Source organism: Siphateles boraxobius, unplaced genomic scaffold (genome assembly GCF_051911475.1).
Source record: "Siphateles boraxobius isolate OS27281-9 unplaced genomic scaffold, OSU_SipBor_1 25, whole genome shotgun sequence".
NCBI classification, from domain to species: domain Eukaryota; kingdom Metazoa; phylum Chordata; class Actinopteri; order Cypriniformes; family Leuciscidae; genus Siphateles; species Siphateles boraxobius.
This window is the reverse complement of record NW_027508866.1, coordinates 21665013-21691314: the sequence shown is the minus strand read 5'-3', so window position 1 is coordinate 21691314 and position 26302 is coordinate 21665013. Positions and strand designations below refer to the sequence as shown.

The following is a 26302-nucleotide window of genomic DNA, read 5'->3' as shown; positions in this document are numbered from 1 at the left end:
AAACTATTATACCTCGAACTTTAAGGGAAATTGTTTTTAAATGAAGAATGAAAAAGTTGCCTGAAACTTAACTGGGGTAATTTTGAAATCATGCGACCATGATATAGTTTGATTATAGCTCCACGTTAGCTTTTTACTACGCTGCAACACCACTAATGAGGGTGTGTTCACACTTGGCATGTTTGGTTGGATTAAAACAAACCCTGTTGCGATTGCTCAGTTAGTGCGGTTTATCACTTATCTGAATAAGTGTGAACGCTGCCATCTGAACCCTGGTGCCACCAAACAAGAGGACTGAAACCACTGAAAAGATGAGTCTCACTCCTCTTCCAAACAAACTCTGATGAGGTTCAACTGAAATATGAATGCAACATGGACCAAAGACATGTAAACCAACCAAAAAGGGACATGATGTCACAAGATTATTTTCTAGTCAGTTGTTTCACAAATTTTTGTTTGTGTGTGACGGAGGGATTCCTGCCCATATGGAAAAGGTTTGCTAAAAACACCTGTGATTCTTACATGTTCCAACAGAGTATTGTAAGGGACATATATGCTGCAAAAACCACATATATAAATTGCATAATATTAATGTATTTTTAATCATATATATCCTACATACAGCTAAAGCCATATAGATTTTCATGATGTAAAAACAGTAAAATAATGCTAATTTAATATGAATGTCTAGCATATCTCTTAAGACGTGTATCAGTATAAGGCTTCACTCATGTTCTTGCTCTTATCTTGTCCTAAGTGGAGCTCTATGCCTATAGTCAATCATGGTTATATACTGTATAATCAACCTTAAATGAAATACCACATTTAAACTACACACACAAGCATACATTTTAATACAAAATGATTTATTAGATTGTATTCTACAAAATACAGTTGCATATTTCACATATCAATAGTTTTCATTTTAAATCCTGCATCCCCAGATTTCATTTTCATTTGTGACAAGTTTAGTATACAACAGTTCTATTCTTAACCTACAAACTTAAAATGTTCCTAAATGTCGAAGTGATTCTTATGCATATCACCACCAGAGTTCATGTCAAATATCCAAAAATATATTCCAGCCAATTTTCAACATTTTAATCACTGTTCTAGGAAGATATCTGACTCAACTTTGTTCATTTGCAATAATATGTTATGATTTGTTCAAAAACAACAGGCCCTGACAGTTCACAATTAATGTAAATACACGGTCTCACAATGTCATTGCTGTCAACTGCTCTTTCATATCCTGTCGAAAAAGAACAGTCCTCAAAAATGTCAGTGATATTTTGACCGTACATCCTCGAACCAGCTTCTGCACTGTACAATTTCCAAATTTGCCAACTGCATATAAGTAATGTTGGTCATCAAAACATGACATCTGTATGAAACACAAACAAATGACACAGAATGTGTATAAATCTGACTTTAATTTGACTACCATATGATTCAATATATATAATAACTTTAAATGATTTGCATATAAATATCAGTTATTTTCTACTAAACCATACACCATTGCATACTTTTGTCATGTACAACTCATATAAGACTTACAGTATGTATGTGTGCTATTTAGTATGAAAGTGGCTATAATCGGTCTGATTTTGTATAGGAAATGTATTGGGCTTACATTAAACACAGAAGGTAATTCTGGCCGAATGTACTACGCACATACTGCGAGCGCATTTATCCCAGAACACAGCATCTGTCGTGAAATAAACATAATAAAAAGCAGACCAATCAGGTTGTGAACGTGTCCCTAATCCTTTAGGTTTGATGTTAAAATGCCAAGGCGGGCGTAGGCCTACACTGCGCGATTTCAGCAAGGTTACCTACTTAACAGTGAACGAGTAGATTGCATACAATGTATAAGTCAGAGCTCAGGATTTATGTGCTCACACTATACGGTCCGATCATCGAGCTGCGACTTGACTGCTCACACGTGTGAAATATGCGCGATAAAGCTACATAGGCTACACCTATATACGATATCATGTATCCAGAGATATTGTCAAAACAAGCATCAACTATCAATATCAAGATGATTTAGTATTTCCAATTTATGTATTAAATTATTATTAGTAGCGTATTATTATTATTGTTAGGGAAGGTAGGCTACTTTTATTATTTAATTGATAGGCTATTATAATTAATTGGGCACGCAATTATTTCATGCATCACTGCATAATCAACGCACAGTGAGGATAATAAAATATTACATAGAAGCTTACTCCTCATTGAAAATTGTCTAAAACATTTAGGTCGATTACAATGAATTATAGGCATATAATTAATTATTAACCGTCTATAATATGTCTGAACACTGCAATAATTAGTCATTAATGAAAATTAAAAGCAGCTTTATTTCAAAAACATTGTTTAAATTAATACAAGTGGAACGGTGATGGCTGGATACATCACAGGTGGCTTGGAAGACGTGGGTAATATATGGTTAATCCATTTTACAACACGAACTAGCGGTAAGCAACTGTAATTTGTAGCTAGTTTGAACTACAGAACTTACAGATCCCCCTTTTTTCGTCTTTTTATTTATTTTATGCTGCAGATGAAATGGTTAACTTAAACTTATGTTTTCGCGCAGGCGTAGTGAGGGAAAGAACACTGAGTTTAGGGCAATTGGTTCGTCCAGTCGCACGGTTAGAATTCGGCTCAAAATCGGACGAAAATCGCACAGAGTATGCCGGCCTTTATGCCTAGTTCACACACTACAGGATTTTAAGCCTAATTTGCAAGTTAACGAACTCGCCGACAGGTCGGGCTGTAATCGTGTGCAAATCTGCAGGTGATCTGCGCTTGCCAATCTTTATGTGTGAAATACTAAACAACGCATCAAAAACGCTTGCTGACACCTCACCGACACCAGACAAATGTCTAGCATGCTAAATATCTGGAGCTGTCGGCCGACTCGATAGCCTTTGGTGTCACGTGTTGAGACGAGCAACAGCCAATGATCAGCTTGTTATCACATTACACAACCCTTTTTGTATTTGTAACCATCGTTGCCAAACCACAACACGAGCAGGCAGCTGCTTTTTCATTATAAACACGATTTACTCACCTCAACTCTCAATCCTGCCTGCCCGTGTGTGCTTATCCATACTTTCACCCATATTCGTTTATTTTTCGGATTTCTAAACAGATCATTGCGCAAACAACTTCATATAGACAACTCCTATTTTGCGCCATTTCCCATTCCCCTTCTCGCACGTGTTTTCATGACAAAATGTGGTTTGGGGACCTGATAGAGTCATTGGGTGACAGAGGTGTTGTTGTCAGCTCGTGTGTTTAACCCCCTGTTGCAGATCATTTACGTAGTGTCACGTAGTGTGAACACCACAACGACTTCAAGACTCCAGAGCAAGTCATGTAGTCTAAACAGCACAGCAATCTGCTGACGTTTAAAGTTGTGTAGTGTGAACTAGGCATAAGCAGACCAGGACTATTTTTATTTTTTTTTGGTCCGGACCAAATGAACCAAGCAAACCGAAATACAAGTGTGAACAAACCCAGAATCTAATGTGAAGTCCGTTTCCTGAGAAAATTACTTTTTTGTGTGTGTGAATAAGACGTGAATCAGTGTCATTAGCTGCATCAAGTCTGAACAAAAGGCTGTATCTGACATTTGACAAACCATACTTGTTGCATTACTAATATATGGTGTTAGTTTGCAAAACCAACTGATCATCCATTGTGAAAAAAAGTCGCCGAGGAACCAAAGCGGTGGTGCCCATCCCTAGACTAAACAATGAACTGAGAAGACAGTTGAGAAGCACTGCAGGGGGCTGGATGTGCCTGAGTGAACATGAACAAAAATGTGTGGAGAAAAGCTGGCTGTGTACAAATTAAGGTGTTTCCTTCGCAGCCAATAGCAGATAAGCAACCAGTTGTTTCCTGACCATCAGCCTTTGACCCGGGGATCGGTCCACTGCACGAAGACTTACATACCGCTGAGTCTTTTCTGCCCGAGAGAACTATAGGCCAAATGGTTCAAATGAGGGGCTTGAAACCCTTTGACGAATATCCTTGCATTATAGTTTCAGAAGTGAAATCCCATTACATTTCTGTTAGTTTGAAATTATTAAAATTTATTTAAAAATTTATATAACAAAAAAGGTATACTTAATAGCCCAATTCTAAGTACTCATAATCTTGAAGAGACATCCACCAATCACCGAAGTCACATTTACCATGGAAATATGTATAGCTGCAATAAAGCTCAATTTTGACTGCCCACTCAATTACTGTATATATTAAATATTTGGCAATAAACTTCATCAACGACTAATATCCAATAGTTTGCCAAATACTTTATCATTCACAATGCTTAATGAGATCAGTGTTTTATTGTTAACTACTTAAACTTGAGAAATGTTGCCTTTGCAACTGAACTGAGTTTGTAAATTAATTAAACTAACACTAAAATAAAATAAAGCTAAAAGAGAAATATTAAAAAACAACTAATAAAAATGACAAAAGCACATAATTACTAAAAATAGAATTCAAATAAAAACTAAAAATATAAAAATAGCTTATTCAAAATATGATCAAATATTATAATAGTTTAATTAATACTGAAATAACACTGCATGGGATATAAAAACTTACATACAGTCACATATGTCTTTGTCTTTCTTTCAGGTTTTCAATTCTTTACTTCAAAATAAATGTAATTTCGTGACTCAACTTAGAGCTGCTTAGTTTTGTTCAAGTCTTAATTGAAGACATTTTTGAAATCCCTATGAATAAACTTTATTTGGAAAATACTTTTATTTCTATACACCGTTGTGCTCTATATATAAATCTACAAAAGTGGCTTTCATAAAGTGTTCAATTAATTGTGCCATTCTAGACTGCATATTCCAGCTGGCATGTCATGAGCAAGGAAAACAATGATAGTCATTAAGATAAACAATGTGAGAGACGATAAAGGATCCACACCTTTCACCAGCCTCCAATCCAGACACAGCATTACCAGCTTTGAGTTTGTGTCCGTGGTATCCCAGTCAAACATTTGTGTTGACCTCATCTCAACCTAATGACAATAACACAGCAAGAGAACAGCTGAAAAATAGCTCATGCATAGTATAACAAAGGCATTTCTCAATAAGCAAGCTATGTTTCATTGCTACTGAACTGCAGTACTTTGCTTGTTGATAACAAACAAAAACAAAGACCTATAAGAAGTCTAGTTGTTTTTATTTATTGATCTCTAGTGCTCAATGGAAAGATGGCTTATGGAGACATCTAGAGTCCAGTACTTACACAAGCACCAGTCATGGTTCAGTTGTCCATCTGGAGCAATCTGGGCAACATTGTCAAGACAATGTCAATGTATGACTTTCTGTCTTCAGCACAACACAAAACAAGTAAAGAACAGTTTCTGTGCAATGAAAGACAATGGGGTCCAAAGAACAATGGGTCACACTATGTACTTACATCAAAGAAAAAATGAACAATGTACTTACAGTATTGTGTTCATGTTGTTTTGCAAAACACTTGTGCTGCTATTGAGCTGAGATATGGTTAAAGTTAGAAATAGGTTGGGTGTTATGGGTAGGTTTATGGGTAGGTTAAGGTGTAAAGGCCTTGACACAAGTCGACGGTCGGGCTGTCGTTGACCATTTTTGCTGTGTTACGCACCGTTGGCTCAATTTTTGGCTGATTGAGCATGTTGAATCAGCGTCCATTGAGGGTAGAGAGAACTCTGATTTGATGAAAGTGAGCAAAGACACTGACACCTGCTGATATAGACAGATATTTTCACCCACTGTTGCACTTGTGTATATGGTTGTGTGACAATAAAAGGATTTGATTTGATTTGATTTGATTTGATTTGATATTTACTTAACACTAAGGCACAGAAAAGACATGCTAGTTGACAGTCGCCTTTAGACCTTTTGGTGTTCAAGCACAACTTTTTGGCCGAGACGCAGCCGACGAGAGGCAACAACACAGTCAGCGTTAGTCGCCGATAGTTCTTTTTTACATTGGCTTGGTCACTGCCTTAAGGGAATTGTAATTTATAGATGTAATTAGAAAATAAATACAGGTGTAATTAGATGCAGGCATTGTTTGTATAAGTACACTGTAAAAACATGTATGTATACAATAATTGCACTATTAAATGATGCATGTAAATGTTGGTACATAATAGTTAAAGACATTGAACATTGATTGAACTCTGAATTTCATTGTATGGACAATACAAAACTTTGCAAAATATCTTCTTTTGAAAAAAAAGAAAGATTTGGAACAACTTGAGGGTGTTTTTTGTGAACTATCCATTTAAACTAATATATCCAAAAGTCCTCATCAGGAACTGAACAGTCAAACTAATTGTCTGCTGGGTTTGGGTGAGAATGGTGACACTGATGACACCTTTTCCCCACGCAACACATATCTCTATCTTTGGCGAAGCTATGAAGAAAACGTCAGCGTTCAATAACATCTCCTTCGAGGCAGCACTCTGATATGTTTTTCAAAAAGGTATGAAAATAAGAAGCAGACTAGCCCATTTCCTCCCAGGCAGTCTTGCACCCTGCCTGAACGTGGCCTCTTGAATCGTCTCAGACGTTAAAGGGATAGTTCACCCAAAAATGAAATTTCTGTCATTAATTACTCGCCCTCATGTCGTTCCAAATCCATAAGACTTTTGTTCATCTTCAGAACACAAATGAAGATCTTTTTTTATTAAATCTGATCAATATCTCCATTGACAGCTACGCACACTGACCCTTTGATGCTTAAAAGAAGATCATAAAGAGATCGTAACACGAATCCATATAAATCGAGTGATTTATTCCACATTTTCTGAAGAGACTCGATCACTTTATATGATGAACAGATTGAATTTAGGCATTTATTCACATATAAACATTCCTTAACTCACACATCAGTTGTGGTAAACGGAAGCTCAAGCATGTTCGCTCGATGCGCAAGAGCCAATGAGTTTAATTCTCGTGTTACGCAGCTCGTTTGAGCTTCAGCAAGAATCAATGAGGTTCATTCTCGTATTACGCAGCGCGTTTGAGCTTCTGAAAGAACCAATGAGGTTCATTCTCGTATTACGCAGCGCGTTTGAGCTTCTGAAAGAACCAATGAGGTTCATTCTCGTATTACGCAGCGCGTTTGAGCTTCTGAAAGAACCAATGAGGTTCATTCTCGTATTACGCAGCACGTTTGAGATTCAGCAAGAGGTTTGTTCTCGTGCGTCTAGCAGGTTTGGTTAAGCTTCCGTTTATGTTTGCTGATCAATGATTACATGTGAATAAAAGCCTGCATTCAATATGTTCATCATATAAAATGTTCCTGTCTCTTCAGAAAATTTGAACTAAACCACTGAATTTATTTAGATTAGTTTTACGATCCTTTATGAACTTCTTGAAGCGTCAGTGTCAGTTGCGTAGCTGTCAATAGAGGGACAGAAAGCTCTCAGATTTCTTTAAAAGAAATTCCAAGGATGAACCAAAGTCTTACCAGTTTGGAACGACATGAGGGTGAGTAATTAATGACAGAATATGAATTTTTGGGTGAACTAACCCTTTAAGAGCTTCATCATAACTTCAGAATGTCCAACATTTGAGAGGTTTTCTTATAGAAACTAATGAATAATCCATGAGAGACACTGATGTTTATAATTGTGGTTCAAGTCATTTGATCACAATGTTCAACCCATGTTGAAGAATTAAGATTGCTTCATTGGTTAATAATTTGTCCAGGGTTTTTCCTTGCCCCCAAGTTTCGCTGGTCTTCCACAGTATACATATTCAGGCAGGCCTTAAATGGAAATATTATTCCAGTCGCAGACTGCAAGGTTAGATAACAACCATCCAGGGTGTAATTCAATGCAAAATGTCGTTCAGTCCGAGGTAAAATATTTTTGAGGTTTCCTTTTTAGAGTTTAACCTTGGTCTTGGTTGAAGACTTGGGCTTAATTTATTGTTTTGACTGGTTCCTTTCTATGCTTTTACATTTTTGGGAAATAATATTCATTCCAGATCGGTCTCGTCAAATTCCTCCAGTACCAAGGTCTTCACGCAGTGCACCATGGATCCAAAAGTCAGGCAAATAAAGGAGGGAAATTAATGTGTTTTTGTTGATGGTTCAGTCAGATTTCACTTATTGATGCTGTGGTTGGCATCACCACTGCTGTTACTGATAGATTTCATTCCAGTGACAGATTCTTAATGAGATGCCCACTGAATGTCTTTACCAGTGGCCATCTGAGTGTTTTTGTCCATTCAATGAAAGTAAATGAATATATAAATGAGTACACACACACACACACACACACACACACACACACACACACACACACACACACACACACACACACACACACACACACACACACTGCAAACATGGCGGATTTGCCAAGCTAGTGCTAAATAGCACATGACAGTTTACTTCACACACTGTCTGAAGTTCAATCAGAAACATAGGCCTCCTGACATCCACCTCTTGTGCTTGACAGATGAAATCATCTCTCTGAAGCCTCAATCATGCTCTATAACACAATAAGCAGCCCCTCAGTTGATTGTTATCATACTGTGTTGGATGAGAGACACAGACCTAAACAGTAATCCTATTTAGATCAACATAATTACCATCAGGAGCAAATGATTCATGGGTAATATCACTCAAACTTCCACAAGTGAATCCCTTCATGTCTTTGTTTGTCTTAGCACGCTTTATGCTTTGCAGTTCACAGAATTAGATAATTAGATTACCAATAACACAATGGATACATTATACACAATGGATACATACATAACACATTATATAAAGGTTGTAAATTGATTAGCATTTGATCAAGTGAAATTAGTATTTGATCCCCTACCAACCAGCAAGAGTTCTACCTCCCCCAGATTGAAACACAGATTAGCCCTGTCACTATAAGAAAGTACTCCTAATGTCCTAATGTCAGTGGACACCTGTCCACAGAATCTGTATCTTAAATTCCGACCTCTACACCACCATGGGCAAGACCAAAGAGCTGTCAAACGTCAGGGACGTTTACACTTTTTGAGGGTGAGCAAAAACGCACAGTTTTTGTGTCAGTCCCTTTAAATGCAAATGAGCTGCTGCTCACAGCACGGAGGGCGGAGCTTCAACAGTGTGTCCTTTTACCTCACACAGACATGCACTGAAAATTTCAAAAACTTTTAGCCTTTTATGTTCAAACCAGAGTCGGACAATGATGGAGAGACTCAAGAAGAAGGGACAACATGTAGAATGCAACCGGACATTTCTGAATGGTTAGTTGATTAATTTATGTAGCTTATGCATAGTTATCTTAGTCATTGATTAGCATTTTCTATCATGATAATCTATAAATCACATTCCTGGGGGCGGGGTTTATGTCAATTTTAGGATTTGTGATGTCACTAACCTGGGAGGAAGCTCGTGTAGTCCCTACCAGCCGTTTGTTGTAGTCCTTAAAAAGCAATTTCTTTAAAAGAAAATATCTCCCTTTGCTTTGAACTTTGAGCATTATAAATTTGCAGACGTTTATGCTTAAACAGCAACATTACACACTAACTAAAGTTAAAAAAGTGAAATCACAATCAACCACCCTTTTAAATATCGTCTTACTAACATATTATTGGGAAATATAGAGTGACAACTGATACATTACTCATATGCATTTTATGCAAGTAGTCTGTTATACTTTTATGATTTAAATCACAATTTCATCTTATGTTTTGACCATATACATATCAGCAACTGCACTAAATGGCATATTTTTCTATGTGATTATTTTTATTCTGTGAATAAAACTGTCCATGTTTTTCCTCCTTGAGTATGAGTATCATATCTTTTGGGCAATAAACGAATCAAATAAACGAAACAAATCAAATATTATGCATTTTACTTCAATTTCATTTAAAACAGATTTTTCTAGCTATTATTTCATATGTCAGGCTTTACAAAGTTAATTGAACAAATTAAATTGACAGCCCTAATATAAAGCCATGAATATGTGTAGTGATGGAAATCAAGCAACATTTCCACCAGATTAAGCCACTGAAGTAGAACTCGGACATACCCCGTTTTCCAAAACCCCACCGTGTGAACAAAGAGAAAATGACCAGACTACGTAAAATAAAGGACAAATCATTGTAGTAAAAGTTTCAAATGAAACCCAACCTGAAATAAGGTCATCTGACAAGTCATTTTCCTGCAGCAGAGAGGCCAAAGAAAAAGGGGAAAGTGGGAACAGAATGATCTTGGCTTATCCGGGGCTTAAAGGCAGTGAGGATTTCGTCTTGTTCTCGTACAGGGGAAAAAGGATTAAGTGATCTATTTATAGTACTCATTCACAAGGGCACAGGCAGATAGTGAGCAAGATAATGACATTACTGGTCCATTTAATCTCCCACAGTCATGTGACCAGCAGTAATGATGGGTATTTTGTATCTTGGCCAACAAGAACGTTAAGTGTTGCTATGCAAGAGTGACATTGTCTTGTCTTCTCTCACCTCAAAGTCCACTGTAAGAGCTAATATTCATGTTTCTTGCCAGAGGAAAAATGAGCAGAGTGAGTCTTTCACACCAAAAACTCAAAAAGGGGCCACATTACTTTAATATTCCTACGAAAATCTTACGTTTTGAAAGCCTCTGTTTAAACATTAAGATACCTACTTGTTAATGCTTCTTAAAGGACTTTGTTCTTACCCAATGTCAATGAAATGCATTCAAGGAGCCCATTAAATCAAAATGTTTTCACTTTTAGCCCATGTTAGCTATGAGGCTAGCATTTATATTGCTTTTTACAATTGTAAACTTAAGTAAATGTACTGTATGTGTAAAAACTGTACTATAGATGGAATTACTCTAGAAATGCTCAGTGGTGACCCTTCTGGGTTCTCCAGGCACCCGTAAAAGAGCAGATGTGAATTAACACATTGAAATAGAGCTCAGAATGAAGATAAATATAAAAAGCTTGATCATGGTCCAAACAGGTCCGACGCAGTCTCAGCACCAATGTGTGACATCCTGGTTCTTTGTGAAAGGATACGGACAATCATGAAATGTTGATTTGGTGGAAAATTGGTGGAAGAATTCAATTTAATGAATTGAGTCATGGGAACAAATTCTTAAAAAGTTATTCAGTATGTATTTCCTGTAACAATAGTAGTAATAAATTGTTACAAATGTAACTTGGTCAAAGTACTAACATATATTTAAAATTTTCACAAATAAATTATATGTTGTTTAGTCTAATATAATAATAATGCATTACATTTACTCTAGGTACTCAATGCGCTTTTACATATGGAAGGGGGGAATCTTCTGAACCACCACCAATGTGCAGCACCACCTGAATGATGCGACGGCAGCCATACTGCACCAGAACGCCCACCACACACCAGCTTACTGGTGGAGAGGCGACAGAGTGATAGAGACAATCAGTATATATATATATGGGGATGATTAGGAGGCCATGATCGACAGAGGCCAATGGGCAAATTTGGCCAGGATGCCGGGGTTAAACCCCTACTCTTCTTCCGAAAGACATCATGGGATTTTTAATGACTACAGAGAGTCAGGACTACAGAGAGTCAGGTTTAACGTCTCATCCGAAGGACGGTGCCCGTTAGGACCCACACAGGCCACAGGGTGAGCGCCCCCTGCTGCCCTCACTAACACCTCTTCCAGCAGCAACCTGGTTTTCTCAGGAGTCTCCCATCCAGGTACTGACCAGGCTCAACCCTGCTTAACTTCAGTGGGTGATATGGCTACTGACTAATATGGTAAATGGACTGCATTTATATAGCGCTTTCAACAGACCCATGGCCACCAAAGCGCTTTACATATTGCCTCACATTCACCCACTCATTCATACACCGACGGCGATGTCAGCCATGCAAGGCGCAATCCAGCTCGTCGGGAGCAGCTGAGGTTAGGTGTCTTGCTCATGGAATCCTCGACACTTGGTCAGGTGGAACCGGGGATTGAACCACCAACCACCAACCTTCCGGTTTGTAGACAACCTACATGAACCACTGAGCCACTGCCGCCCCTAGATATATTATTTAATTATTTTTTAATTAATTATATTTTTTATTATAAATAAATAATTGTATGATGGAAATCTCACACCACCTACATTATATAGACAGCAACTCCCCTTCCATACATCCAGCTTAATTTATCAGGTCAGTCAGTCCCGTTATGTTTAGGAACAGCCTTTGGAGTAGAGATGTGTTGAAATGGCAGACCCAGTGGTTTTATAAAAGTCTCCCTGTGACAGAGGCACTGTAGAGCGAGTCAGAGCACTAGAAGCTGCACTGGCTTTGGTGCGTCTCACCTGGTTTACATTTGCAGTGGCTTTGGCCACGCGGCTCTTATGGTGTAACATTAACTCTCCTTCCTGTTCCATATGAAAATTTAAGCGTGATCCCAGAGGAGCAGTAAAAGGTTGCGCGCTGGCCAACCCGTGCTGCTGGTCGCGCACACTCGTGGTAGATCATTTAGACCAAACCACAGTCAGCCGACATCATCAGGAACGCCAATGGACTCGGCTCTTCGGTAACAAAATACGAGACCGATAGGAAAAGCAGGAAAAACGATAGGAACTGTTTATTATCTTGCCACCGTTTTATACAAATGGGAGTTTTTTTGTTGGGAGAATCGAGCTATGATTCAGACTGTATATTTTGGAAGTACGGCTCCAGGACGAGTCAAGCGTAACTCTGGTTTACTTCACTACGGTCATGTGTGTCTTGCATTACTCCAGTTATTTAATGGACGGGTTGAACTCTGAGCTTCGTACTTGCTCGATTTAGGGCAGATGTGGAGTGGATCTAGCTTTCGCACATTTTCACTGCTTCTGCAGAAGAGCTCTTTTTTTTTTACGATGGCAGTCATGGCTGGTGATATGAAGTAGAGATAAGAGACGCTGCTATTGCGTCATGAGGCTGCATAGAGCTGGTTATTGAACCAATTAGATGGAAAATGAATAACTCAAACAGACGTTAAAAAGACTATTACATATGCATCATAGATTTGCATAACGTGACAGAAAATATACTGAAACAAAACAAATTTATGTCCTCATGTACAGTATAGCTATTAACTATTAAACAATTAATAGCATATAACAAACTAAACAAGATCAAGTCAAGGTGAAATTATACTATTATTATAATCAGTTATAGGCAATATAATCATAATCGATTATTAAATTACATTATGGATGTTAGGTGTAATTATGCATCGATCAACTGACAAATGATATGTTTTCTTATGCAACAAGAAAATAATAATATACACACATACAAATATACATACAAATATATCAGATACATTTTTTTTATACTTTTTTCCCAATATTATTCTATATTATTTACCAGAAAACTTTTGTATTTTAAACTATATTTTTAGATTAGTTATATTGTATATAACCAAGGATTTTTTGTTGTGGATGTGCCAGTTGGGATACAGGATTTGCAATATGCGGTGAGTTCAATTAAATGTCAATGCAATTTTTTTGGTGTCATTTGTGAGATGAAAAATAAAAGTCACTGGATGTGTAAAACAGGCACATAATATTGCAATATCGATCACAGGCTCCTAAATCTAATCAAATTGCAATTGTATCACAGCATGTTTTGAGGTATCGCAAATATTCTGGCTAAGGTAAAATAATGTACTGTAATATCGTGATGAAACGTCCGATTTAAACATCCTAATATATGCATTGATTTTTTTTTTTTTAATGAATCGAAGCATGTATTTTCACAGCCCCAAATGCAACCAGTCACAGTCCAAAAATTATGTCTAACAAACTCCAACGCTCCCATTCTAATCAGTGTAGACACTGTCAGACACATTCATTTTGCTTTGTGATAATGGGAATCTAGAAATACGTGTGGAATAAATGCTGTGTAGAATCTAAAATTTTATATCAACTAATGGTCACCTTACTCTCTTTGTATTGGCATAAGCTATGTGACTTTAGGACTTTAGGATTAAATGGTCTGTTTAGCTTGACAGCGAATTCAATCTACTTACAAACACGTTTTCCCCAAAACCAATTGTGTGCAAGTGATTTCCATCAATGTGTCAGTTAGGTCACGAAGTGAACAACAAAGCTTAAACTTTAGAAATAAAGACTTTTATTACTGAGATGAAAATGTACACTCATTTTGAGAGCATGATTAAACCTGTTCATGAAAAGGTTTTTGTATGAAGATGCAAAAAATGCACTAAGGACTGAGCAGATGGTGTTGCTTTTCCTCAATGGGTTAAAAACAATAAACGATTGCCATCTTCACAAGTATACCCAGTATTAGTAGGCAGAAATTAATGTATTTTTAATAAAGAGGCTACAGATATCTCCCATCCACACTGACAGAACATTAGTTCATATGATTCCTCTCAGGAAGAAATGCTTTTCCCCCTGATGTTGTGCCATTTATAATGGTCGGACTCATTCCAGACGGGCAGTTTGAGGCAGCAGGTGAACGAGGAGTGTAGCTGTAGTCTCACCTCCTGGCCTTCTTCTCTTTCATGAGTTTTTTGCTCTCCTCACGTCTCCTCTTGTTGACAGGGTTGCGTGGATCATAGATCTCAAATGTGTCTTCGTCCTGCATGTTGGCATCTTTTACCTTTCTGCTTTGTTCATCAAAGTGCAGAACATGGGCCAACCTAAATCACAAGGGGAAACAGAGTTCAGTTCAAAAGAACAGCAAAGCACAACTCACAGGCAAATAAATCATCAGAATCAGAGTGGGAAGTTCCCGGTGGAAAAGATCAGATCAGATTGGAGCGGACTTCCAAATCTGACGAGTTCACAAACAGCCTGTTTCACAGCATCTTTAAAAAGGCATAACTCATCCAAAAAGGAAAAATTCTGTCATTTGCTTCCATTGTGAATGGTGCCCGCCAAGTGAATAAATAAATGTATTATATATTTGAAAATATAACAGTAAATTATACAAATAACAAACAAGATAAATGTTTGCTCTTTTTAAGCGATATCAAATGTTCAGAAAACTAAAACTGGTTTTCTCTACAATAGCTAGAATCAACAAGACTGAGTATGTGGAAGCCAAAATTATCAATCCTACTAAGACGTGTCTTCAACACAGTAGCAATAGTTCATTTTCCAGCTGTCTTGAGCCTAATTACAAACATGCTGTTTTCCAAACCAATTAAGTGCAAATATCGCTGCATGGCCAACTCTAAAGATTTCATAGGTCATGTCAATTACACTGAAACAAATACTAACCCCTAATTCTACCACAAACTCTAAACTTAACCTTAGTTTTGCATTGGTGGCACATCCTTTGCCACAATCTGATCCACCCACGATATTTCTGAAGCGTGATTGATCTTCAGCTTCTGCCTCGACAGCGACACCCCTTGTAGGAGGTCTCAATAATCCAGCACAGATGCTCATCTACATCGCATTTCTTCAGTAATGCTCTTTCCCTCTCTCTTCACGGCACGGCTGGAGAGTTGATTGGCAGGCAGACAAACATTCCAGGAGCATTCCTGAGTGCCAGCATCAGAAAGAAGAGCTCACAGCTGGCTAAAGTCCCTTCCTGAGGACTCCTGAAGACTGCAGCCCAATCCAAGACACTGTTTACACTAAGCCAACAGGTTTCTGAACACCGAACTACAGTTCTGTCATATCTGAGTGGTTCTACTAACGCCTTCTAGGATTTCAGAAGTCCACGCTAAGATATTTATAGGAATAGAACATCCTGTCATCATTTTGTCACTCCAAGCCAATAAACTTTATTTCTTCTTTGTCTTTACAATCAAAGTAAACGGGGTCCAATGCTGATTTGGCACCATATGCCCAAAAATAAAGACACACAGTATTAAAAATGAAGGGTTCTTTAATGACATTGATGGGCTCATGAAGAACCTTTAGCATCCATGGAACCTTTCCATTCCACAAAAAGTTATAGTGGAAAAAGTTTCTTTAGATTTTTAAAATGTTCTTGTTATTTGAAATGCTTTTTTCACTGAAAAGTGCTATGGAGAAACTAAATTAGTAGTTCTATTCCATCACTGCAAAAAACTCTTTTGGAACATTTATTTTTGAGTGTTCAGGTTTGGAATGACACAAGGGTGAGTAGATGATGGCTGAACTTTCATGCTGTCTGAGGTCATATTTAGGGCATTGTTTTGGAGCAAGGCTAGGATGAGGAGCAGATCCACATATCTCACCCCTGCTCTGCTGACCTACATTTCATACTGAGATGAAGGCTACTGAGGAACTGTCTGAATCAAGACATGGAGAGTACCTCAAAGAAATGTCAAGAAAGGTTAGACAGGTCATTGTTATACATCATGGACATGGCTGGATGACTCTCTGGGGTCTCATCTAAACAACAAAAAAAGATTTGAAAGGAACTGACATTGCACACCTGTTTGAGCTATTCTGGTGAAGGTCAGAATCTCTGGAAAGACTTTATCCTTAAAGAATCCAAATCTGTGTTGCAGGTCTCGTAATGAAAGCGCTCGCCTCCAAAGCCCAGAGATGGTTTGAAAGAACAAGATGTGACGGGACTTTCAATAATTCAACGACTGCCAGCAGTCATTCAATACGGTGCAACTTTTGGTGGTTTCGCAGAAGTGTGTCAGGCAGTAACTGTAGGAGCTGAAGGAAGATTTTTAAATTGAGCTAGTTGTCCGAGTCAAGATGAATACATAAAGGAATGGAGAATGGAAGCGGCCTCTTCTCTTAAATTATGAGCCTTCTCATTGGTAAGTAATCCGCCACGCTGCTATTTTTGAGCAATCGCAGAACCCCTGAATTCGGCCAAAGAGATGCATAAAGAGTCTGCGAGTGCATGCAAGCCCATTTTTAAGTGTTAAACCGAGTGTGTGCGTGCATGCTTGCATCCATTTGAAGTCCGTAGGAGATGTGACAGCTCATCTAGAATGTCATGGCTATACTCTGGCAGACCCACAGGACTCCCGTCGCGTAAGGCAGTCGGCACTGATAATTTGTCTAGCAGTCTCGGTGATGACAGCCCGTCGGACTCCTCGCCTAGAGTTATGGCTCGCACAAAAAATCCCACCATTTGATTGGGGCTCTTATCAGGGAGGGGCTCCCGCCATGATGCCGAGGCCCTCGGAAGCCTCTTCCTGAATTTATTTTTCTTTCGCTTTTGCGAAAGAGGGGGGAAGCAAGAGAGGCCTGGGCGAAAAGGGCTTTTTGTAGACGCAGACACAGATGGAATAGTTTACAATCTGGCCCAGACTTGACTTCCAGTGTCTGACCTGTTGTAACCCATGTTCCGTTTCGTGGGGTGCACCAGGCGTTCAGAAAGTGGTTCAGACTTCCCACTGCTGTTTTTCTGGCACTGGGGGCCTCCCGTCCCTCCACCCCAGAATCAGTCCTGAGACGTCCTAGCGTCGTGGGGGTCCTTAGACAGTAATGACGGTCTATCCAGAGGACAAAGTAACTGATAGGAAACACATAGGAACTCAAGCTTAGAAGATGGCGCCCCTTTTACACTCACATGTGGTATTTGTTGGAGCATTTGAGTGGATATATTTAGACAAAGACTCAAGGTCTTTGATGAAAAGCAAATACGAGAGAAAAACACACCGTGTCGATTCATTTCTCTGCGGTGGCCTGCAGCGTGAAGAGGGAGGATGACGGTCTGACAGACCTTTTCGCTTTATCCTCAGCACGTCACCAGTGCGGCTGCGGCACGGACTCGCACACCATTAACACTGATAATTCATCAAGCATAAAGCCATTACTCTCCCCAGAGGCTTGCACTCGACCACATTCTTTACATTTGATTGTGATTTACGGGTTTCCTGCGAATGCGTGAAATAAAAGCAGTGGATGTCTACCAAACAGTTAAGCAAAGACTAGCCGCATTAAAAGTTGCTTCAAACACTTCCAGTGGAAAACTACCCTGGGTTTGCAATGGACTGTATCTATATATGGTTTGGGCATACCCAAAAAAAGCAAACTGCTGAAGCTATACGTTTTAACGGAGAGCGAAAAAGCAGAATGATTTACCAGTCTGCTTCCCGTAATCCTCAGAAAAACGAAGTGCCGTGTGACGCATTGGTCATGGCAGGGTTTCAGAAATGAAGCGTATCTATGAATCACAGTAATGTCCAATCACGTTGAGAGTTTATTAAATAGAAAAACACATCTTTCAAACTGAAAGCCATAAATGTGGATGAGCAAAATCAGTTTTTAAGTACCTACCGCCATCTCAGAGGCCGTACTTACAAACACATGCATCTTCATCACATATGCTAGGAAGATTATGGAGAAAACAGAATCAAACTGAAACATCTCTAATTGATATTCTATTTGTGTACTTAAGCGCACAATCAGGGCCATAACTTTATGCCTCGCATGCAGCATTAAGATGGATGCTCCCTGGAGCCTGATTCATTTTGCAGCATCATAAATGTTATCCTGGCCAAAGAACTCAGCTGTCAATAACACCCTCGGCCCAACATGGAAACGTTCCCATCAGATCAGGACAAAAAATAATAATCTAGAGGATGCCAAAAAGAAAAGCTAAGCTGTGTTTAGTCTTCATATTTAAAGGAGGGCAAAAATAAAACCGAACAGACTTAATATTTGCACAGTGAGTGGTGTTTGTGACTTAATGATCTAGCACCGCTGTGACATGGTAATTATTTCATTTCGGTCTTCAAAATCTCATAGTATGCTGTTGGATTGGAATTTTCCAGTGACATACAGACAGCTAAGGCAGTTGTTACAGCTCACAACATATAATACTGCCCGATACAGTGCCTAGTTGCGAGTGATACCGTGAAAACAAACAGTAGGGGAGACTGGGGTAAGTTGTGCCACTTTTCATCTAGGAGAAAATGTAAACAAATACTTGATTTTGTAGACAGATGTCTGCTACAGGAAAGCATTAATAACAATGCCATAAAATATAAAAAGTACAGTGCCACAACTTCTTAAGTACTATTTGTCTGCACATTATTTGCATTTTCATAAACCATCCAGAAAAAAAGTTCAATATTAATGTAGTAAAATGGGTCTGTTTCTTTTGTGTGTCTGTGTGTGTGTGGGTGGGGGGGGGGGGGGGGGGGCAAAAAAATATCATGATTTTAAATACTGGAAATACACTAAGAAACACCATACACATTATGAGTCCTGGATAAGTTTTTGCAATAACAAATTAATTTTGTGTCACAGACAGCTGGATATGATGGGACCTTTCTTAATATAAAGAAAAAACACAGTTTCCTTGATTTAGGGTTGCCACATCTTACCCCCGCTTTTCGCTATGGATTAAATAGTGTTGCAGAAGTCAAACTAGCATGTGTCTGCTTGCCATTGGGAGAGCATAGACAGAACAGCAAAAAACATCTGCAGTGACAAAGCGACAAGATTAATTTTCGAGGCTGGGGATCAGAGGACACATGGGCAGATGGTTAGTGCTGGCTTGGTGCTGGTGTAGCTGAATCCCGTTGACCATCACAACTTGGCTTGGGAAGCAAACCAAAAATTGGTCTTCAAAGTGGAGCTAGTAGCCCAAGAAAGTCTCATTGATTATGCTGATTAAAAGCCTGTTGGGGACACCAGCACACCCATATCCAAAACATATGCTGGTGGTGTTATGGAAAATTCCAACAATAGTTTATCGCCAAGCTCTCGTTCTGCTGGCACCCGTAATGAGCGTCTGTTAAAAAGACAGCACGCGTCTGACTGCAGGTTGACGTGCCCCGTCTGGTGTACGGTGGGTGTGACACGTTCCATCTGGGCACTCGGTCTGCTGAAGCAGTTATTTACTCAGTTAAGTCAGCTGAGAAAACTACTTCTCCACAAGTGGCTATTGCAGCGCAGCAAAAACAAACACTGCATACTGTTCTAATGGTGTCAGTGCGCTTCAGAGCCAAACGCATTACTTGGCTGGAGAGCGAGGTGGTTCAGGCACACTTAAGGCCAGCAGCTGTGCCTGATGTGGAGAGGTATGAACGTTTTGCTATGTTAGTCCAAATAAATAGCTATGCTACCTTAATGTGAAACAGTAGCTGTGTATTGGGACAACCAATGAGGCGCGAGTTATTGAGAATGCATTTGATCACAGACAACTACAAGTCCAATAGTGCTTTAATCCTGGGGAACACAGCGTACAGAACTGAGTAAAAGCCACTCACCAGCCCTTATCGTCATCCTCGCCTAGTTCCTCCATGTTTTCCTCTGGAATACTAGGAGTCTCTGTGATCGCAGATGATAGTTTGGTTTTGAAGCTTTCCAAAAGGGCAAGTGTCTTTAGAGGCAAGAGAAAGTACGTTATTTTGACTTTTCAAATTGTATGATTTAAAAAAAAATCACACACACCTAAGTATGATTCATGTGTATTAGGCACTATATTTTGTAATAGTTTCTATGGAACACAAAAAATATATTTTGAAATAAGTTTTGAGTGTATCCAAACAATGAAAGTCAATAAGGTCCAGTGTTGTTTTGGACCCCATTGACTGTAATTGTATGGACAAAAACAGCTGGAACAGGCTGTCATGACATCCTTCAGTCAGACTCTGCTTTAGACTGTATAAACATCAAAACTTGCAAATTTTCCAAAACTTCAAAATCATCAAGTACATCAGTGAGTGAACCTACTCATAACATTTTGTCTGATAGACATAGTATCTGTAGTCAATTAATAGCCTATTGGGGTGGAACATTATCAATAAATAACTAATTTCTCTGTTTGTCACAAAAAGTATGACTTTGGAGAACTTGGAATAAAGTGGACCCAATATTCTCTTTAGAAATTCACATTTTCCTTGAGTGAACAGTTCTTTTAAGAAGAAACTTGTCATTTAGTTTGAGCAGGAATGAGCCTGCTCTTCCCAAATCATTACAAAAACCTTTTTTTTAACCATTATAAGAGCAGGAGAAAATCTTAGACTGCATCCGATATCACATACTTCCCTACACTATAGTAGACGAAAAACAGTATGTAACAAATAAGTTCGTCCGAATGCAAAGTTCTAATAAAAAAGGCAAAAATTAACCAGATGACCTGCTATTTCTGGTGAGATTCTGAAGTGTGCATTCGGACACTTTACGATCCCATGAGGCCACTGGACAGGATTTATGAATGGAGGTGAAGCGACGTAACTGACGCTGGTAGGTCACTTGATAATGACAACATGGCGCATGTAGTACGTCCAGATTACATTCACACCACACACACTCATACTATATAGAACATAGAACATACATTTAGTGGTCGCAAAGTTATTACTTATTCAAAATAAGTACCTACTCAAAAGAGTATGCGATTTCGGGAGCAGCCATAGTGTCTCAAAGCAAATACCCACCTGAGCCTCTCGACCAGAACCCTTCCTTAGTTTCTGCTTCCTTATTTCCTCATACTTCTTCCTGCTCTCCAGGTACTCTGTCATCGCCTCATTGGTCGGCTTATTGTCAACTTTGAGAGAAAAGAAGAGTGATCACAATCTAGATAAGAGAAATTAACTTACCCTCAGGAAACAATCTGTCTATTAGTTTAGATTTTATATATATATATATATATATATATATATATATATATATATATATATATATATATAAAGAGAGAGAGATAGATATATAGAGATAGATATATAGTAGTGTGACTAACTTGAAAGGATTTACATGAAAAAGAAAAACAGCTGAATTCCAGAGCAGAAGTTATTACTATCATATGGACATAACTATACATAAAGTTTCTACCGCTATAAACTTGATGAAGATGAAGATTACAGCTCCTGTGGGCTGATTCCTTCCAAGAATAATCGTATTGCCAATGCCAAAATTTAGGTCCTAAGACCCTCATCAGTGCAAAGGCCAAAATTTATGAATTTTGCATCCAAATGACTTTCTGTGCTTTAAAGAGATGGATTTCATTCAAATTATAAGGAAACACATGTGATCTACAGACATATATACTGAAAGGATTACACAAATGAAATAGGGAAACATATCAAAATGTGTTTATGTAACGCTGAGGCCAACCCATCTTTCATAGCAAATACTACAAAATTGAGAAAAAGAGAAAAGAAACAATAGGAGGAGACAATGCAAATGTAAGAATCTAATGAAATAAAAGTTCTGTCATTTCTTCCATGATATTATAACAGGTATATTATTGGAAACATAATTTTTTTTAATGTTTTTTAATGAAGTCTCTTCTGCTCACCAAGGGTGCAAAATACATTAAAAATTGGAATACTGTGAACTATTACAACTTAAAATAAACAATTTCTATTTAATACATAAAGCTGAATTTTCAGCATCATTACTCCAGTCTTCAGTTTCAGTGATTCTTCAGAAATATGATGATTTGATGCGCAGGAAACATTTATTATTATTATTATTATTATTATTATTATTATTATTATTATTATTATTATTATTATTATTATTATTATCATCAATGTTGTAAACAGTCATGCTGCTTAATAAAAGGTCAATCATACACAGCTTCCAGTAATTAAAAGCATGTTAATGCTATGTTTTATTAGATTTTAAACCCATTGTTCTACATTCCTGGTAATATCAATATTATTTCAAAGCAAAATTGTAAAATAATAATAAAAAATAAAAATAATAATAAAATTCCATTGCTGAGTATTTTCTCCTTAAAACTGCAGTGAACCAAAGACAGTCTCAAAAACACAGAAATTGCTGGTGTTTCTGACGTCACAATCTAACTAGTAACCAATCAGTCAAAGTATGATCGTCAGTGAGTGGATCTCTGAGTGAGTGGAGACGGGGCTCATTTGCATATTCATAGAACCGCATATATTAAATGAGGCAAGGGTGTAAATATGTAACTTGGGTGATCAAAGATGAGTTTTAAGAGATAAAGTTATTGACTACAGGGGGACTTTAAAGGCTCATTATGATTAAGTATCCCACCCCCAGTATATATTTTAAGTAATTCAATTAATAAAGACGAGCGATTAGTTGACAAATGGCTTAAATGGATGACTACTAATCGACTAAAAAAATCGTTAGTCGGGGGGAGCCCTAATTTTTTCAGTGTAAAATATAAGATGGCTTGTTGTTCACTTTCAACAACTGCAAAATTAACAGTATTTTACTGTAATCTTTCCATTAATCAATTTACAGGTTTTTACCTGTAGCAACTTGACAGTATTTTACAATTACAGTATTTTTCCAAAATTGTAGCTGAATATTTGAATGTTTTACTACATAAACTTTTCTGTCTTATTTAAGAAAACGAAAAAATAAATAAACTGAACCCAGCAAGAGGCTAAAGACAATGAAACGATCTTTTAAAATTCTCTCCTAATTTTACCCACCAATTTGAAAAGTGCCTAAAAGTATGTTCTATTAATTCCATGCTAGAATTGCAGGAATTGGAAAAGTCAATAACATCAAGGCTGGCCTGTTGACACTGGTGTCTACAGGCATTAATGTGCCACTGCAAATCCCCCCGCTCGGACAGCTGGCACTGATGTCACAGATTGCCCCGCTGGTACAGTGCTTCTTTCGACTACATTTCGACTACACCTGCCCTCATGGCAACTATGACCGAATGCTTCTCCACAACAAGCTCAAGGGGAACAAACTACATCAGATGGAGCCTCCAACATTTGGGTGATTTATTTCATGTTAACGCTGTCATGTAACGAAAAATCTTTTTCCCCTCACAAATGGAACGCTTGTTTATTCTTCGTATTTATGGTGCAGTGAAAACCGCATTGGAGAGAGGCTGGAAATTTGTTTTTCAGCAACTGAGAGAGCGTGCCATGCGTTAGTCTGAGAGCCACTGACTGTGTTTGAAAATGTTTAGTCTGTGGCATGAGCTAATAGAAAACTAGAAAGACAGAAAGAAAGTAATGAGCCAAAGACTATTAAAACACATTAACTGTGTAGAAAACTGAACACTCTACCTCTTTTCAAATCTATAAAAAAACAGGGCTGCCAATATGGGATGAAAAGCACGTTTATGGTGGCCGAAGTTTAAACCGTGAAAGATACAGTCTTGATAGGACTGAAATAAACAAGTATTAAAACAAAGTACAAGAATTTTGACATTCTTTGAGTAGCTTGTCTATACTGCGCGTAAAGGCCTATAAATCATAAAAAAAAATATTGCTGCAATAGTTTTAACGTTTCTTTGTAAGGACTGTTATATATTATATATACACTACCATTCAAATTACCGGTTGGGGTAAGAATTTTTCTGAACATTTTTTTTAAACTTTTTTTCAGCAAGGATGTATTAAATTGATCAGAAGTGACAGTTAAGACATTTATAATGCTACAAAAGATATCTATTTCAAATAAATGCTGTTCATTGAACATTCTATTCATTAAAGACTCCTGAAAAAATTTATCATGATTTCCACAAAAATATTAAGCAGCACAACCGTTTCTAACATTGATAATAATAAGATTGTAAAAAAAAAATCATAATATAATACAAAAAAGGGGGGGGGGGTCTCTTATTGTTACAAGCCCTCTTATTTTTTCCAAACAAAAATATATTATTAATACCTGGATGGCAGTAATGTCAGGGATTCAATGAGTGTGATTCACTGAATGTACTGTCTGACTGACTCAGAAAAAACATTTTTAAAGTAAATGGTGTTGTAAATAAGACTGAATTCAAAACAGGGTTAAATAGGCCCAAAAAGTCAACATTTTCAACAATGTTTTTTTAATATTGTTAGTATGTAGTGTTGTCAAAAAATATCCATATTTCAATATTTATCGATATTGAAATAATTGAAACTGTTCCAAAACTCTTTTTCTGCTAGCCTGACGTCGTCATACTCAGATTCTAGTCAAAATGTGAGTCTGATACTGCTCCATTGGGCTGTGATTATGGGGCGTGTGTCAACCGAACCAGGAAATGAAAGGCCTCTGCACTAAATTGGATAGACATAGATCCAATCAGACCAACAGAGTAAGTGACATATGTTGAGCGATAGATTAAACTTTTTCCGAATCCTGTAGGAAGGACAGCAAAAACATCTTTCCCATCGACAAATGCCTTGATCGCGGTTCTCTGTTCCTCTTTTAAAATAAATGCGCTGTCTATATCTTCTATAACACACGCGATAGCGGAATATACACAACTCAATTCTCCAGTGGCAGCCATGAATTCAACCCAAGCGCTCTGATGACGTGGATGGTTACGTTACCGTTGCTCATCTGTCCATCATCGTATAAAGCCCACCCTGACAATTTGATTGGTCCAAACAATTTTTCCGATCGGGCATAATAGCTCCTCACCGGATCAAGTCCAGACCGAACTACCCGACCTAAACATTTTGTGGGCGGGGTTCAGGGCTGGCATCCAGGCTACTTTTCTGCAGTATGAATACACCAATACCAGCTGCGTGTTCTCGCTCTCTCTTCTCTCCTCCTCCTGTCACTCGCTCATCTCATTCACTCCGGTTAAATAGTGCTTGTATTGCACATACATTTTTTTCCCCAGGTTTCTCACTCACACCAAAAGCGCACGCACTACTGATCTATATACCTGTAAGTGGCGCTCTCATAAAGCCGCCTCTCAAACAGCGCACAAGTACCAAATTGGCCAAATTGTTTGTAGTTTACTGAGCTTAAACGGTCGAATACATACAAAATGATGTCGAAGTGCCTGTCTTGCAGAGTTTTCAGGTAAATATGGTGAGTTTTGGAACGTAAATAGTTGAGAAAGATAACACGTTATGTAACAGTATATTAGATCAGTGCATAAGCTCTTAAAGTGACAGCAGCCTAATAAACCCGCTGCCGTCTGTCATGTTAATCAGAGAACAAAAGACAAAGAAAAAATCAGGCTGATCTCGAGTGAATAACTTTAATTGTGAGCATTAATCTGCATTTCACTTTTACAATGAAGACTATCCAGTGTTATTTTACCTTTGATTAGCCTAGCTGTAGCATTTCTTACCTGCATATACTATATACCCACCTGAAAAATGTAAAGCTGTTTATTTCATATCTCTCTGTATTGTACTGTATTTATTTGTGCTATCTTTGCAATTTCTTTATTTGTCCTTATTTTGTTACTGACTGTTTACTGGTCCTTTTTTTTGTAAATGTAGTTCAGAAATTCAAATATAGCCTCCCTGTGCTGTCACTGTGTAAGCTATAACAACAAATTTACCCAAATTATCAAAAAATTAGGAGATTAATTATCTGTATGGCGGTATTTATGGCTGTTTTCACTGTGGTATCGAAAATAGTATAAAACATAGATATTTTTCAAGGTATCGTTTCCAAGTTGGAAATTCCAGTATTGTGACAACACTATCAGTA

The 26302-nt window shown here is 37.9% G+C and overlaps 2 protein-coding genes and 1 long non-coding RNA gene across 4 annotated transcripts in view; all 3 read right to left on the bottom strand.

The window, feature by feature from the left end:
• kiaa1958 (KIAA1958 ortholog) overlaps nucleotides 1-26302 on the bottom strand; it is a 269067-nt gene that overhangs the window by 77311 nt on the left and 165454 nt on the right. The window lies entirely within an intron of this gene.
• Nucleotides 1135-10332, bottom strand: LOC143749563 (uncharacterized). The gene is made up of 3 exons (XR_013207026.1): nucleotides 10177-10332; nucleotides 4966-5059; nucleotides 1135-1384 (listed from the first exon to the last, which is right to left on the bottom strand). It is a non-coding gene; the product is annotated as an uncharacterized LOC143749563 (long non-coding RNA).
• The window catches only part of cwc27 (CWC27 spliceosome associated cyclophilin), a 46760-nt gene continuing 34585 nt past the window's right edge, over nucleotides 14128-26302 (bottom strand). The window contains exons 11-13 of one of the 2 annotated variants that reach the window (XM_077243159.1): nucleotides 21340-21449; nucleotides 20167-20279; nucleotides 14128-14682 (exon numbers count right to left, since the gene is read on the bottom strand). In XM_077243159.1, coding sequence (XP_077099274.1) covers nucleotides 14520-14682; nucleotides 20167-20279; nucleotides 21340-21449 — 386 coding nt within the window. In that variant the 3' untranslated portion in view covers nucleotides 14128-14519. Of the gene's footprint in view, nucleotides 14683-20166; nucleotides 20280-21010; nucleotides 21218-21339; nucleotides 21450-26302 lie in introns of those variants that run through there. The other variant, XM_077243160.1, reaches the window with a different exon arrangement.